General features: G+C 36.0%; 1 protein-coding gene across 8 annotated transcripts in view; it reads right to left on the minus strand.

Annotated features, from left to right (window-relative positions):
- The window catches only part of LOC107692374 (putative tyrosine-protein phosphatase auxilin), a 44,167-nt gene that overhangs the window by 27,642 nt on the left and 4,230 nt on the right, over positions 1-12,295 (minus strand). For 4 of the 8 annotated variants that reach the window (XM_016491394.1, XM_016491395.1, XM_016491396.1 and 1 more), the window contains exon 1: positions 9,751-10,288. The exons of 1 other annotated variant lie outside the window; for it this stretch is intronic. In XM_016491394.1, the coding sequence (XP_016346880.1) occupies positions 9,751-9,952 (202 nt within the window). In that variant the 5' untranslated portion in view covers positions 9,953-10,288. Of the gene's footprint in view, positions 1-9,750; positions 10,289-12,295 lie in introns of those variants that run through there. 3 more of the 8 variants (XM_016491400.1, XM_016491399.1, XM_016491393.1) reach the window with 3 other exon arrangements.

The raw sequence follows: 12,295 nt of genomic DNA on the forward strand, positions 1-12,295 counted from the left end.
GCAGGCACAGCAAGGCGCTTTCGAGGAGCTGGCACTGGAGGGTGCTCTGGAGGAGCAGGCACAGCAAGGCACTTTTGAGGAGCGGGCACTGGAGCGAACTCAGGGGCTGGGGCCGAAACTGGAGCGAGCTCTGGGGCTGGAGCCGACACTGGAGCGAGATCTGGGGCTGGAGCCGACACTGGAGCGAGCTCTGGGCTTGCCACATTAACGTCCTCAGGGCTTGCCACATTAGCGTCATCGGGGCTTGCCACACTAACGTCCTCGGGGCTTGCCACACTAACGCCCTCGGGGCTTGCCACACTAACGCCCTCGGGGCTTGCCACACTGACTGCCGGCTGACTCGACCTGGGAACGGCCGGCGGAGGGGTTTAACACGAACACTAACTAGTGTAAATGTAGCCTAACAGATGTGTAAGCTGAAGACTATTGGAGCTTTATTAAAACTATTTTGCACTGATTAATTAAGTTGGTTACATTTTGTTCCTTTGTGCAGTGGCTCAGGAGATGAGTCTTTGAGTTTGTATAAACATCAACAAGCTGAAAAAATACAACCAAATTTTTTTTTTTTAGATAATGTAATCTTGTTAAAATTTATTTCATAAAATTGGTATCGAAAAAAGTATTGTTCAGGAACCAGTCTTGAAGGTATCGGCATCTACATTTTTTTAACAATACCCAGCCCAAATGATGACATCACTGAATCAATGATGAACTGACTTTACAGTTTTTCTCAGTCGCTTTGGTGCATTTCTCACATCACTATTTACATTTGCACAACAGTTAGTTCAACCTCCACAACATTTAGTCATTTGTGCACATCATAGTAGCAGTTTCTCATTCCTTCGAACAAATTGCAAATGCTTTTGGACATGCATCAATTGCTTTCATACAACTCTCTGCTGTTTTATAACATTATCATTTGCTTATGTCATGTCAGTCAAAATTAACTATACTTGTGAATGCTGAATGGAGCCGACACTGGAGCGAGATCTGTGTCTCGAGCCGACATTAGAGCGAGCTCTGGGGCTTGGAGCCGACACTGGAGCGCGCCTAGGTACCAGAACCAACCGCATTCTTCTCCACAGATTCCCCTCTAGGATCGGGGTGAAAGGTGCGGCTGGCAGGCTTGCCTTTGCGGTGACCGACGGGCTTGGGTCAATGGCGGCCGGCAGGCTTGTCTTCGAAGCGGCGAAACGTGCGGTGGCTTCCATGCCGCGGGGGAAAAAACGGGAAAACAAAAACTATTAAAAAAGGTGGAAAACAAACACGGGGGAAAGGACGCCGCTTACTTTCAGTTTTGGTCTGCTGTTCTGTCACGGTCACTCGGGGAGGAAGGAACGAGGAGACGCAGGAGAATACTTCGAGTGGGTCTTTAATCCAACAAACAAAGGTTTACACACACAGGAACTCAGGGATGACATTTAACAGCATACGGAAAACAAGGGGCAGAACACACTATAAATACACAGACACCAATGGGACACACCTGGGAACAAATTAACTAATTAATCAAACTTAGCTGGACACAAATGATAACCAATGAGGACAGGACACAGGAAGAACCAAATAAGGGCAAACAGGAACTCAAAAGGAACATACACGTGACAATTACATTTTAAATAACCAATTTCTATTTTAATACAATTTGAAATGTAATATATTCTTGTGATGACAAAGCTGAATTTTCAGCATCCATTACTCCAGTCTTCAATGTCACATGATCCTTCAGAAATTATGCTGATTTGATGCTCATTAAACATGTTAAAAACATTGTTAAATGTTAACAGTTGCTGTTTAATATTTTTGTGGAAATGGTTATGTATAAACTCAGCTAACCACTAGTCAAGACCACACATTATACATGTGCATATGCTTATACAATGCATGCAGACTAAATAACATAACATGCATATATCAAACATGCAGAATTTTTAAGACAGATGTCTGATGCTGATCACAGAGGAAACTCAAGGTCAAATCTGGCATGTTTGTGAACATGTATCATTTTATATATTATATATCCGGCACACTAGACCATAACCGTATTCAAAAAATCTGACTCAGCCACCTCCCACTCAGCTGCAGATTTTATACACACACAACTGTATTGAAAACAAGTCTGCCAATTCTCTTCAATAAATAGGAAGGCTACAGTATTGGGCGTCAAACACTGTCATGCATCAGCATTCTGATACATACAGATCAGGGGCGTTTCCTCCGAGGAGGCAAGGGAGGCAGTGTTTCCTCAAAATATTGGATGAGAAAAAAATTATTAGTACAAAAATAAAACAACGCCAATATTACAAAATATAACATTAAAACTTGTATAAATCACTTGTTTTTCTAAAGAAACTTTGTCCAACAGCGACACCAGCAGGTAAAGTTACAACAGGAGTCTGCGTCTCTCTGACTGGTTATGTTCAGCTGTGATTGGTTCATGTGATAAAGAAAGTGATTCTCGATTCAAACCACTAACAAGATCTTACAGTACATGACAATGATTCGGATATGTCTATTAACACTTTGACACATGTTTACACTGGTTAAATCAGATATCATTGATTACAATGATGTGCTTTGAAAATTCTGCTGCTATTTGGTTCTCAACATTGATGTCTACGGTAGCGATACATATAAAATAGATAGAAAAATAGGTCTTTACTGCTCTCCTATGCTGTATTTCAGTGTAAACAAACATGGCGGCAAAGGTAATTATCACATACCGATGATAAGAGGTAATAATCATTATCGATGATAAAAATTATCATTATAAAAGTTTATACAACAGTTCTTGTTCTCAAATCTGTTTGGGCGAATAGTATTCCAACAGAACTGACTTTTTAATGTTTGCATCCTTTGTCAGTGTGTGAAAGTATTTATTTATTATTTTTTGACTCACTCATTTTCTGTTATGACAGTACGTGGAGACAAATGACAGTTTATGAATGAGTCATTCATTCAAACGATTCATTCAAACACACTGATTTATTTAGGAATGAAACAAGTAAATGCCTATTTATGAGTGAGTCACTGTATCATTCATTCAACCAATTCATTAAAAAAAAATTTCAAATTAATATGTGATAAATCCCACCTCTTGTGTTTGTGCGCGTTTTGTGTTCGCGAATCAATCTGAATGAACAATATAATGGCATTTATGGGAAGACTAATTTAAAAAAGTAAGTAAACAACTGACACACTTAGATATAACCACTTTGTTACATCAAAATAAAACTTAAATGGCATGAAAACATGAAAACACATCAGTGGGAATGTTTAGTGAAATTTATAAATGATCCGAAAATTTTAAAAAATATTTAAAAGTTAACTATTAAAAATAATAGCTGAACATTAGTTCACAAATAAAATATCTTGTTTAAACTGTTATTGCCATGAGTTATTATTTTGGAATAAATGTAAAATCCTTAGAAACACTAACTTGACTAACACTAACAACTAACTTGGCTTTAATAAATAGAATATTGATTACATTTTTAATGTAAAAATACAAAATAGCTGTTTTTTTTTCTTTTTCTCGTAGAGTAAATAATGTATATTTAACCAAGAAAATGTGACTGGGACATGAATTTACATTTGATTAAAAAAAATTTAAAACTTTGAGGACTTTGCCTCCTCATTTAAGAACACTCAGCTACTCAGTTTATGGACTATGGAAGTTTATGTCATAAAATACATGGCCAAAAGCATGTGGTCCTCCCTTTGCCTGCTATACAGCTTCCACTCTTCAAGACTTTTACTTTATTTTGGAACTTCTGCTAGTTTTCACTCACTTTTAAACCCAAGCATCAGTGAAGTCGAATGTTCACTAGGTTTCAGGGTTTGTGCAACAAGCACATATGGAGCCAAATCCCAGAAATGAGTAAGCATTTTAGCACTTCAGGTTCCATCGTCCTAAAGTCAATGGTTTTTCTGAATGGGTTTTTGGTTAAATGCCTGAAATAAGGTCAGTGGTTAACACAAGCTCAACATATTTTTACATTTTAGATTTTTTGCATTTTAGTAAAACTTGAAAAAGGTGGCTGCTAACAAGTGGCTAAATGGGGCTACAGAGGTTGTCGTGGACATGAAATGTCATAACGCCAAACATCTAAACTCGTCTACTCACTAGTCTGCTTTTACAGCCTCGGTGTCTTTATAATCACGCTCTTACAAACTAGTGTCAAATTTCAGGGAAAATGTTTTTAAATAATCTATAATTGTTTGTCCATTTTTAATTTGTCAATGAAAATAGTTCCAAACAAAGTCAAAACAGAATCAACCATTAAACAAATAGTTTGAATAAATAAATTAATGATTCACTTGCTTGCTTTGTTAGTAAATAAATCAGCGTTTTTGAACTAGTCAGTTGACGAATGATTCAATGACTCACTATTAAAGACAGCCACTTGTTGTCACCTACTGGTGTAACGATACAACCTGTGGAAAGAGTCCACTACATTTACATTTAGTCATTTAGCAGACACTTTTATCCAAAGCGACTTACAAATGAGGTCAATAAAAGCAGTCAAAACTAACAAAAGAGCAACAATATATAAGTGCAAATGACAAGTCTCGGTTAGCCTAATGCAGTACACGTAGGAAGGTGTGTGTATATATATATACATATATGTATACAGAGAGAGTATGGCGCAAATCACAAAATCCTACTGACCTTAACACTAATGAAATGAAAAGAAAGTGTTCTCGATTCAAACCACTAATAAGATCTTAGAGTACATGACAATGATTCGGATATGTCTATTAACACTTTGACACGTTTACACTGGTTAAATCAAATATCATTGATTACACTGATGTGCTTTGAAAATTCTGCTGCTGTTTGGTTCTCAACATTGATGTCTACGGTAGCGATAAATATAAAATAGATAGAAAAATAGGTCTTTACTGCTCTCCTATGCTGTATTTCAGTGTAAACAAACATGGAGGCAAAGGTAATTATCGCATACCGATGATAAGAGGTAATAATCATTATCGATAATAAAATTATCATTATAAAAGTTTATACAACAGTTCTTGTTCTCAAATCTGTTTGGACGAATAGTATTCCAACAGAACTGACTTTTCAATGTTTGCATCCTTTGTCAGTGTGTGAATGTATTTATTTATTTATTTATTTTTTAACACACTCATTTTCTGTTATGACAGTAGGTGGAGACAAATGACAGTTTATGAATGAGTCATTCACTCAAACAATTCATTCAAACACACTGATTTATTTAGGAATGAAACAAGTAAATGCCTATTTATGAGTCAGTCACTGTATCATTCATTCAACCAATTCATTAAAAAAAAATTTCAAATTAATAAATATTTAATATAAAACATTTTAAAATAAAAATGTGATACATCAGTAATGTATAATCTTTTCCCCCAGTGGCAGCTTGTCTAGCAGGGGCGTTGCTAGATCCTTTTTAATGGGGCACGAGCCCCAGTGAAATACTGCTGTGTGCTTACGTCACGTGTCAATAAAGATTACTGCATACCAACCTGAGAATCATTTTCTCAGACAACATTTCAGCAATCAAGTCATGTGTGTTTTTTATCAGCTGTTTAGAATCAAAACTTTCGAGCCAGATTTGCAAATTATCAAACGGTCAAACAGGTTTACAAAAAGGTCTGAAATTGTTCACGCTTCAGTTTGAGTCATTAGAACAGTTCACTCACGCACTGAATCATTTGCAGCAGTTTCTCACAACAAAATAGTAAGGGGATATTTTATAAGACAGAAAAGAAAAGAGAATTTTCTAAATACACTGAAGCGAAGCAAAGCAATTTGTCTAATAAATTACTGATTTTTAAAAACAGAAAACTGCTTTTTCTTATCTCTCAGAGAGCATACACATGTTGTATGTACACATCCAAACTGAATTTAACTGTCAGCACATTTAACTGTCGGCAACATCTGTAAAAATAAAGTAATTTTCAGTCATTTCTCTGTTCATTTAGGATCACTTCCTTGCAGCTGAACACTTGTGCACTTACACTCAGATTAAATGTTTTTCATTCTAAAGAGCTGCAGCCATTAGAGAAGGCTGTTAGTGTTTAGTGTGCTCTCTTTAGATGTGCTGAGATGAAACATCCTGTGGGGGAAATAGTCTTCATGGGGATGAGAAACATATGATAAGAATACACCTGTCTATATTTGCCTGTGTTTTTAAAATGTTGCCTCATGCGGTGCTATGGTGTTATAAGGCTACACATTAGGAAAAAATTCATGCTTGTAAGAGCCTCCAAAAAAATACATACATAAATAAATAAATAAATAATAATAATAATACTGTACTATAATGAAATATCAGCAATGTTGCTTACAATATATAAAAAGGTGGTCAAAAGTTTGGAATATTTAAGTTTTTTTTCCCTCAGCCTTGTGCTCACCAAGGCTGTATTTATTTCATATCAAAAATACAGTAAAAATAGCTATATGTATTACAATCTAAAAATAGTTACTAAAAATAGTATTACATAGTATTAACTTAATAGTATTACAATCTAAAATAACTGTTTTCTATTTTTTTTTTTTATATATTTCAAAATGTAATATATCCCTGTGTTGGCAAAGGTGAATTTTCAGCAGCCATCACTCCAGTCTTTAGTGTCACATGATCCTTCAGAATCATTCTAATATGCTGATTTGCTGCTCAAGAAACATTTCTTATTATTAATGATGAAAACAGTTGTGCCTAATATTTTTTTGATATTAAATGCATTTTTGATTAATGAAAAAAAATTCAAAAGAACAGCATTTATGTGAAATATAACTCTTTTGTAATATTATAAATGTTCTTTTTTATCTTACTTACCCCAAACCTGAATCGTAGTGTATCACGGATTTCACAAATATATGAAGCTGCATTAACATTGACACTGATAATAAGAAATGTTTCATGAGCACAAAATCAGCATATTAGAATGAGTTTTGAAGGATCATGTGACACTAAAGACTTAATGGCTGCTGAAAATTCAGTTTTGTAATCACAGGAATAATTTACATTTTAAAGTATATTCAAATCGAAAGTTATGAATTGCAATAATATTTAACAATACTACTAACTTGTACTATTACTATGTTTGACCAGTAAACAGTGAACTTCCAAAAAAACTTTGTCAGCATTTTTCTGCCTCCAACTTCTTGTTTTATCTAAAAGAACAGGGTGGCCTGGCACTGCTTTAACAGTGGGCCCAGCCAGAGAGTGGGCTTCCTGTCAGACTTGCCATTAAGGTACAGAGGAGCTCTATTCTAAGTGAGCAAATATGCAGGAGTGCAGTTGACTTCAAAGTTTAAAGCTGCCCCTCTCACAGAGCACAGAGTCTCTGAACTCCTACCAATGTCCCTTTAATCACACAAAGAACCAAGAGCGCTTGTATGTGTGTGTCAGAGAGAGACGGGGCTGTCCTGAGCACAAAGATCAGATCAGTGCATTTGTAATATAAAAGAATTGGTTCCTAACACATTTCCTTTTTTATTCTCTATCGCTATCACAAACCTCCTTTCTTTTCTCCTTTTAATTCAGCAACATTGAGTTACAGAGAGCTCCTCTGTGACGTGCAGCCCCCTGTGTGTGTTTGCGTGTATAATTGTGTGCTTGTGTGTCTTGTTACAAGATACGACTGGCTTTTCAATTATAGATCACCTACAGGCTCAAACAAAGCTACTGTCCTTTCAAGCAGCAATTTAAAACATTCAAAATTCTCCCATAAATTTCCAAATGTATTATAAAACTAACTGAACAGAGGTTTGAATAAGCACAGTATTGTCTCTAAAATTAGTGCACATTAGATTTGCACTTTAAATTCACTGACTAGGCTGCATGCTGAAAACATGGCCACTGCAATGAAGTAGTCATAGAAGCAACAACCCAGCAGCATATCACAACAAATCCCACAACACAAAGCTGGCCCTGCTTCATGATGTAAACCTACTGGTATAGTTCATTGTGTCAAAACTGTCTTTTGAATAAAGACAGAATAAGCAATTGGTTAATCATAACATTGTATTTTAAAAGACAGGTTTTAAAGGGAAAATATTGTAAAATAAGATTATATTTACGTAAATTTTCATGCATACTTTTATGGTAAAATGCTGAAATAGAGAAAATGGTAACCTAAAAAAGGTGTTACCTGGTTTTAAAGGGATAGTTCACCCAAAAATGAAAATTCTGTCATTAATTACTCACCCTCATGTCGTTCCAAACCCGTAAGATCGCGTGATGCTATTGACATGCATGAGCTGTGCCTTGTTTACGAGCAGAGGAAAGCACGAGCATGCGTCGTGTTACTCTCGATAATGGCAGTAGATGGTAACTCGGGGGAGAAGAATTGTTGAATAAAGTTATTTTTGTTTTTTTGCACACAAAAAGTATTATCATAGCTTCATAAAATTACGGTTGAACCACTGATGTCACATGGACTATTTTGTCGAAGTTTTTGGTAACTTTCTGGGCCTTGAACGTGGTAGTTCCCTTGCTGTCTATGGAGGGTCAGAAAACTCTTGGATTTCATCTTAAAAATATCTTAATTTGTGTTCCAAAGATGAACGAAGGTCTTACAGGTTTGGAACAACATGAGGGTGAGTAATTAATGACAGAATTTTCATTTTTGGGTGCATTTTTTCATCAATGGAGAAAGGGACTTTCCTAGCACTAGCCATCACATTTGTTTAGATTTTATTTGCAATGTTGTGTTTCTTCATTCATGTTATCAGTTATATTGTGAGATGTAGATGTAATTTATAATGATTTAATCATTATCTAGCATTATTTGTTTGGCTTATAGCATTTGCATGTTATGATTACATGGTTATATGAACTGTGATTACAGTCATCATGTTTAAATAATACAGCAATGTGTAATCATCAGTACATTTTTACAAAAATCAACATTTTAATAGCTCAAACACACTGAAAAATTGTAACATCTAAATAAACTGGTTTTATTCAATTCAGCACTATTATTTAATATTGCTGAATCAACCTAAATACATTAAATTTATACCAACAAAATTAAATACATTTTATGGGCTAAATCAAGTAGAAATATCTCTTCAAGATAATCCAGGTTACCACTTTTTATCACAAAAACAAAAACATTTACAGTATAGTCTATATAAGTTCTCTTTCTCACAAACACATGCAAAAACACCAGACCAAAGCAGACATCAGCTGGGACTAAAACACCTGACACTAGCTCTTCCTCATGGCTCAGTGCTGAAGGCCACCTTTCATCTCAGATCACTGCAGTAAAACAGCAGCAATCCCAGTATAACACAGACAACCAAAGGTATTGCTATCCTAGTCCATACGAAACTGCATGCAAGAAACCCAGCTACATGCACGTCCAAAGCGAACTGCATGCTGAGCTATCCATGGATGGTCCTGCATAGCACATCAATGTACGAGGCAACCACAAACGCCATTTATACACATATATCTAGTTCACAATACTCGAATTTCAATAGTTCATCTATGAACTAACAATCAAAGTAGTTACTGTAGTTTCCAATACGCCAGCTCTGTGACTTTGATCAATTGTCATGATACAGCACACGAACAGACGACACGAAACACATGCTTCCGGCGGATATCGACAACTAATATTTAATCCACCACCTTGGATTCTTACAGGAAACCAGCATGCCTTAAAAACAAACAAAAAACAGGTTGTTTGATGCGTATCAGACGAAGGAGCGGCTGGCCTGCAAGCGCCAACCGGTCGACTCGGTTTTCATACCTGAGCTGTCCATGGTGCTGTAGTCGTCCTGTCGCGCAGGGCCTGTTTTAACGCTGCCGAGGGTCACTGCCGTCAAACCACCGCCGCCACCGCCACCACCGCTTCGTCCCCCGGTGCAGAAGTCTCCGCTGCTATTGACCAGCTGCAAAGATTCGTAGCCATCGTAACTGCTCTTTTTCTTGTAGCCACCTAGCAGGCTCATGAGCACAAATGGGAATCACATAGACGTACGACAACGACGATTTCAAGAGACTCGGGTAATGCACATGTTCTGTGTGACAGCTCGGAGGGAGGGAATAATGTCCTTTCCAGCAGGCTGTCCCGCTACATACGGTCCGCTAGCTGCAGGAGAGAAGAGGGCGGAGTGTCATCGAGCGCCGCATTTACTACGCTGCACACACACAGAGCCAGCAGCCAATCAGTGCAGCCAGTTAACATCCCACTCTGCACCCTCTATCCACATCCTGTGTCTGCTTTATACCTCATTATTTCAGTGAAACGAATTTATAACAGATCTATAACTTCAATGATAATATTAACAAACATTATTACGATGGCCATCATAATATACAGGCAAATAGTTAAAAATTACATGAAAAGAAATCAATTTTATTTTGCATTGCTACATTATTTTCTTAACAATTAAGCACATTTACCATGATTTTAATTGGGAAAAACAAATCGCTGTATTACAGTAAAAGTTATTTACTATAAGTTAACTAAGTTAATTACTATAAAAGTTACATATTACTGTATTACAATAATATGAATCATCATCAATAATAATAGAAATCCAACAAGCAAACAAAACTAATTTCAAATGTTAAGATACATTAATGAATATTTAGGAGAGAAATGTGCTTAACTGTCATGAAAATAATACAATTTAAAACTTAAAATTAAATAATAATACAAAAAATCTGCACAAATAAATTGGGGGAAAATATGCAGATTCTGTTTATAATTTAGTAATAGAATCTTATTTATTTATTTAGTAGATTTTTTTTTGTCTGAAAAGCTTCAGCAAACAGCGTATTCTTGTTCAAATCTGCTTGTTTTTCCTTTGCATGTACAAATAAACATTTCAGAACAAGTCATTTCTGAACACTAAAGGCTCTTTATGATAATATGGCATGCATATTTGGTATGTAAAAGTTAAAATTCCTCTTTTCCAGTACAGACAAGCCAACTGTACTTTTATGGCTGTTTAGTTCAAACCTAAATTAGTCTCGGCTGTATCTGTGCACTGCAGTGCTAAGTAAACTTTTTTTTTTTTTTCATGGGCTTGCGTTGTTTTCTGTGCCGAGCAGTTGCACAAAAATACGCTTTTATGGCTTTATAGTCTATGCGTAATCCTGATATAGTGTTCAGTGCTTTGCCAGTGGAAGTCAGGCAATCCAAGACTTCCTCTCTGGTAGGATGTTTTATCTCTAATTGAGCTACTTGATGCTTCCCTTCATGCAGCCCCCTTGCTTGGCAGCCACTGGGGCTACATGCTTTCTCATAAGAGAGCTGGAGCCCGGGCAACTCTTTGAGAAGAGTGAGACTGAGAACACAGCATGTAGGAAGTGTCACAAAGAGAAAGGCTCTGGTTGCTGTCTGCCATTAATAAACCAATTTAACGCTAACTCTAATTCATTCGTTTACCTTTACCATTATAAAAACAATTAATAAAAGTAGCCCTGGGTCAGCTGGAGGACACTTGAAATGCAAACTATAAGAAAGACAGAAAGATATGATGATGTTGCTTTAATCCCATGGTACTAATTGAAGGGCAAAAGAATGTCAATATTGTTATTTTAGTATATATAATGAAAATCAGCAGCTGAGAAAATGGTAAGCATATGCACATTATATTTTCTGGAAGAAAACCCAGCCAACATCCGGAGTAGTAATCATTGTACCAGGCAATTTAAATACACAAGTAAAACAATTTGTTCAACAGCTTTTACTACTTTCATAAAAAACATTTTTTTTTACTAAAAAGCTTGCTTCTGCCACAGGATAAAAAAAAAAGTATAAATAAAAACTTAAAAATCTAACAAATCTGGGCTGCGTTTCCCAAAAGCTTCGTAAGCCTAAGAAGTTCGCAAAAACGATCGTACGACTGATCTTAATATTACGGTATGTTTCCCAAAAGCATCGTAATTTAAGTAGCACTTGAAAATCATCGTAGATCTACAAATGCTCTGGAGTAATCGTAAAGCCCTAAGTGCATCGTAAGAAGACAGATTTATGCGGTCACCTGCAGGACAATCGGCAGATTACACCTTTAACTTTATTCAAGTGCAATGTGATTATAATATAAGGATTTGATTGTACTTTATTGTACACTTTATTACTCGTTTTTTTATTTTTTATTAATTTATATATGAAATAATTAAAAAGGGCAGAAAAAATAGAAATACATATCTAAATGAAATGACTGAACAAAAAAAAAAGAATAAAAGATGTAGGAAATATGCTTCAAAGACTGGGGAAAAAAAATCTGTCAATGACTTGCTGACATGCACGAAAACCAGCACTCTCTCTCTCTCTCTCTCTA

The sequence above is a fragment of the Sinocyclocheilus anshuiensis genome, unplaced genomic scaffold (assembly GCF_001515605.1).
Source record: "Sinocyclocheilus anshuiensis isolate Anshui unplaced genomic scaffold, SAMN03320099.WGS_v1.1 scaffold70, whole genome shotgun sequence".
NCBI lineage: Eukaryota > Metazoa > Chordata > Actinopteri > Cypriniformes > Cyprinidae > Sinocyclocheilus > Sinocyclocheilus anshuiensis.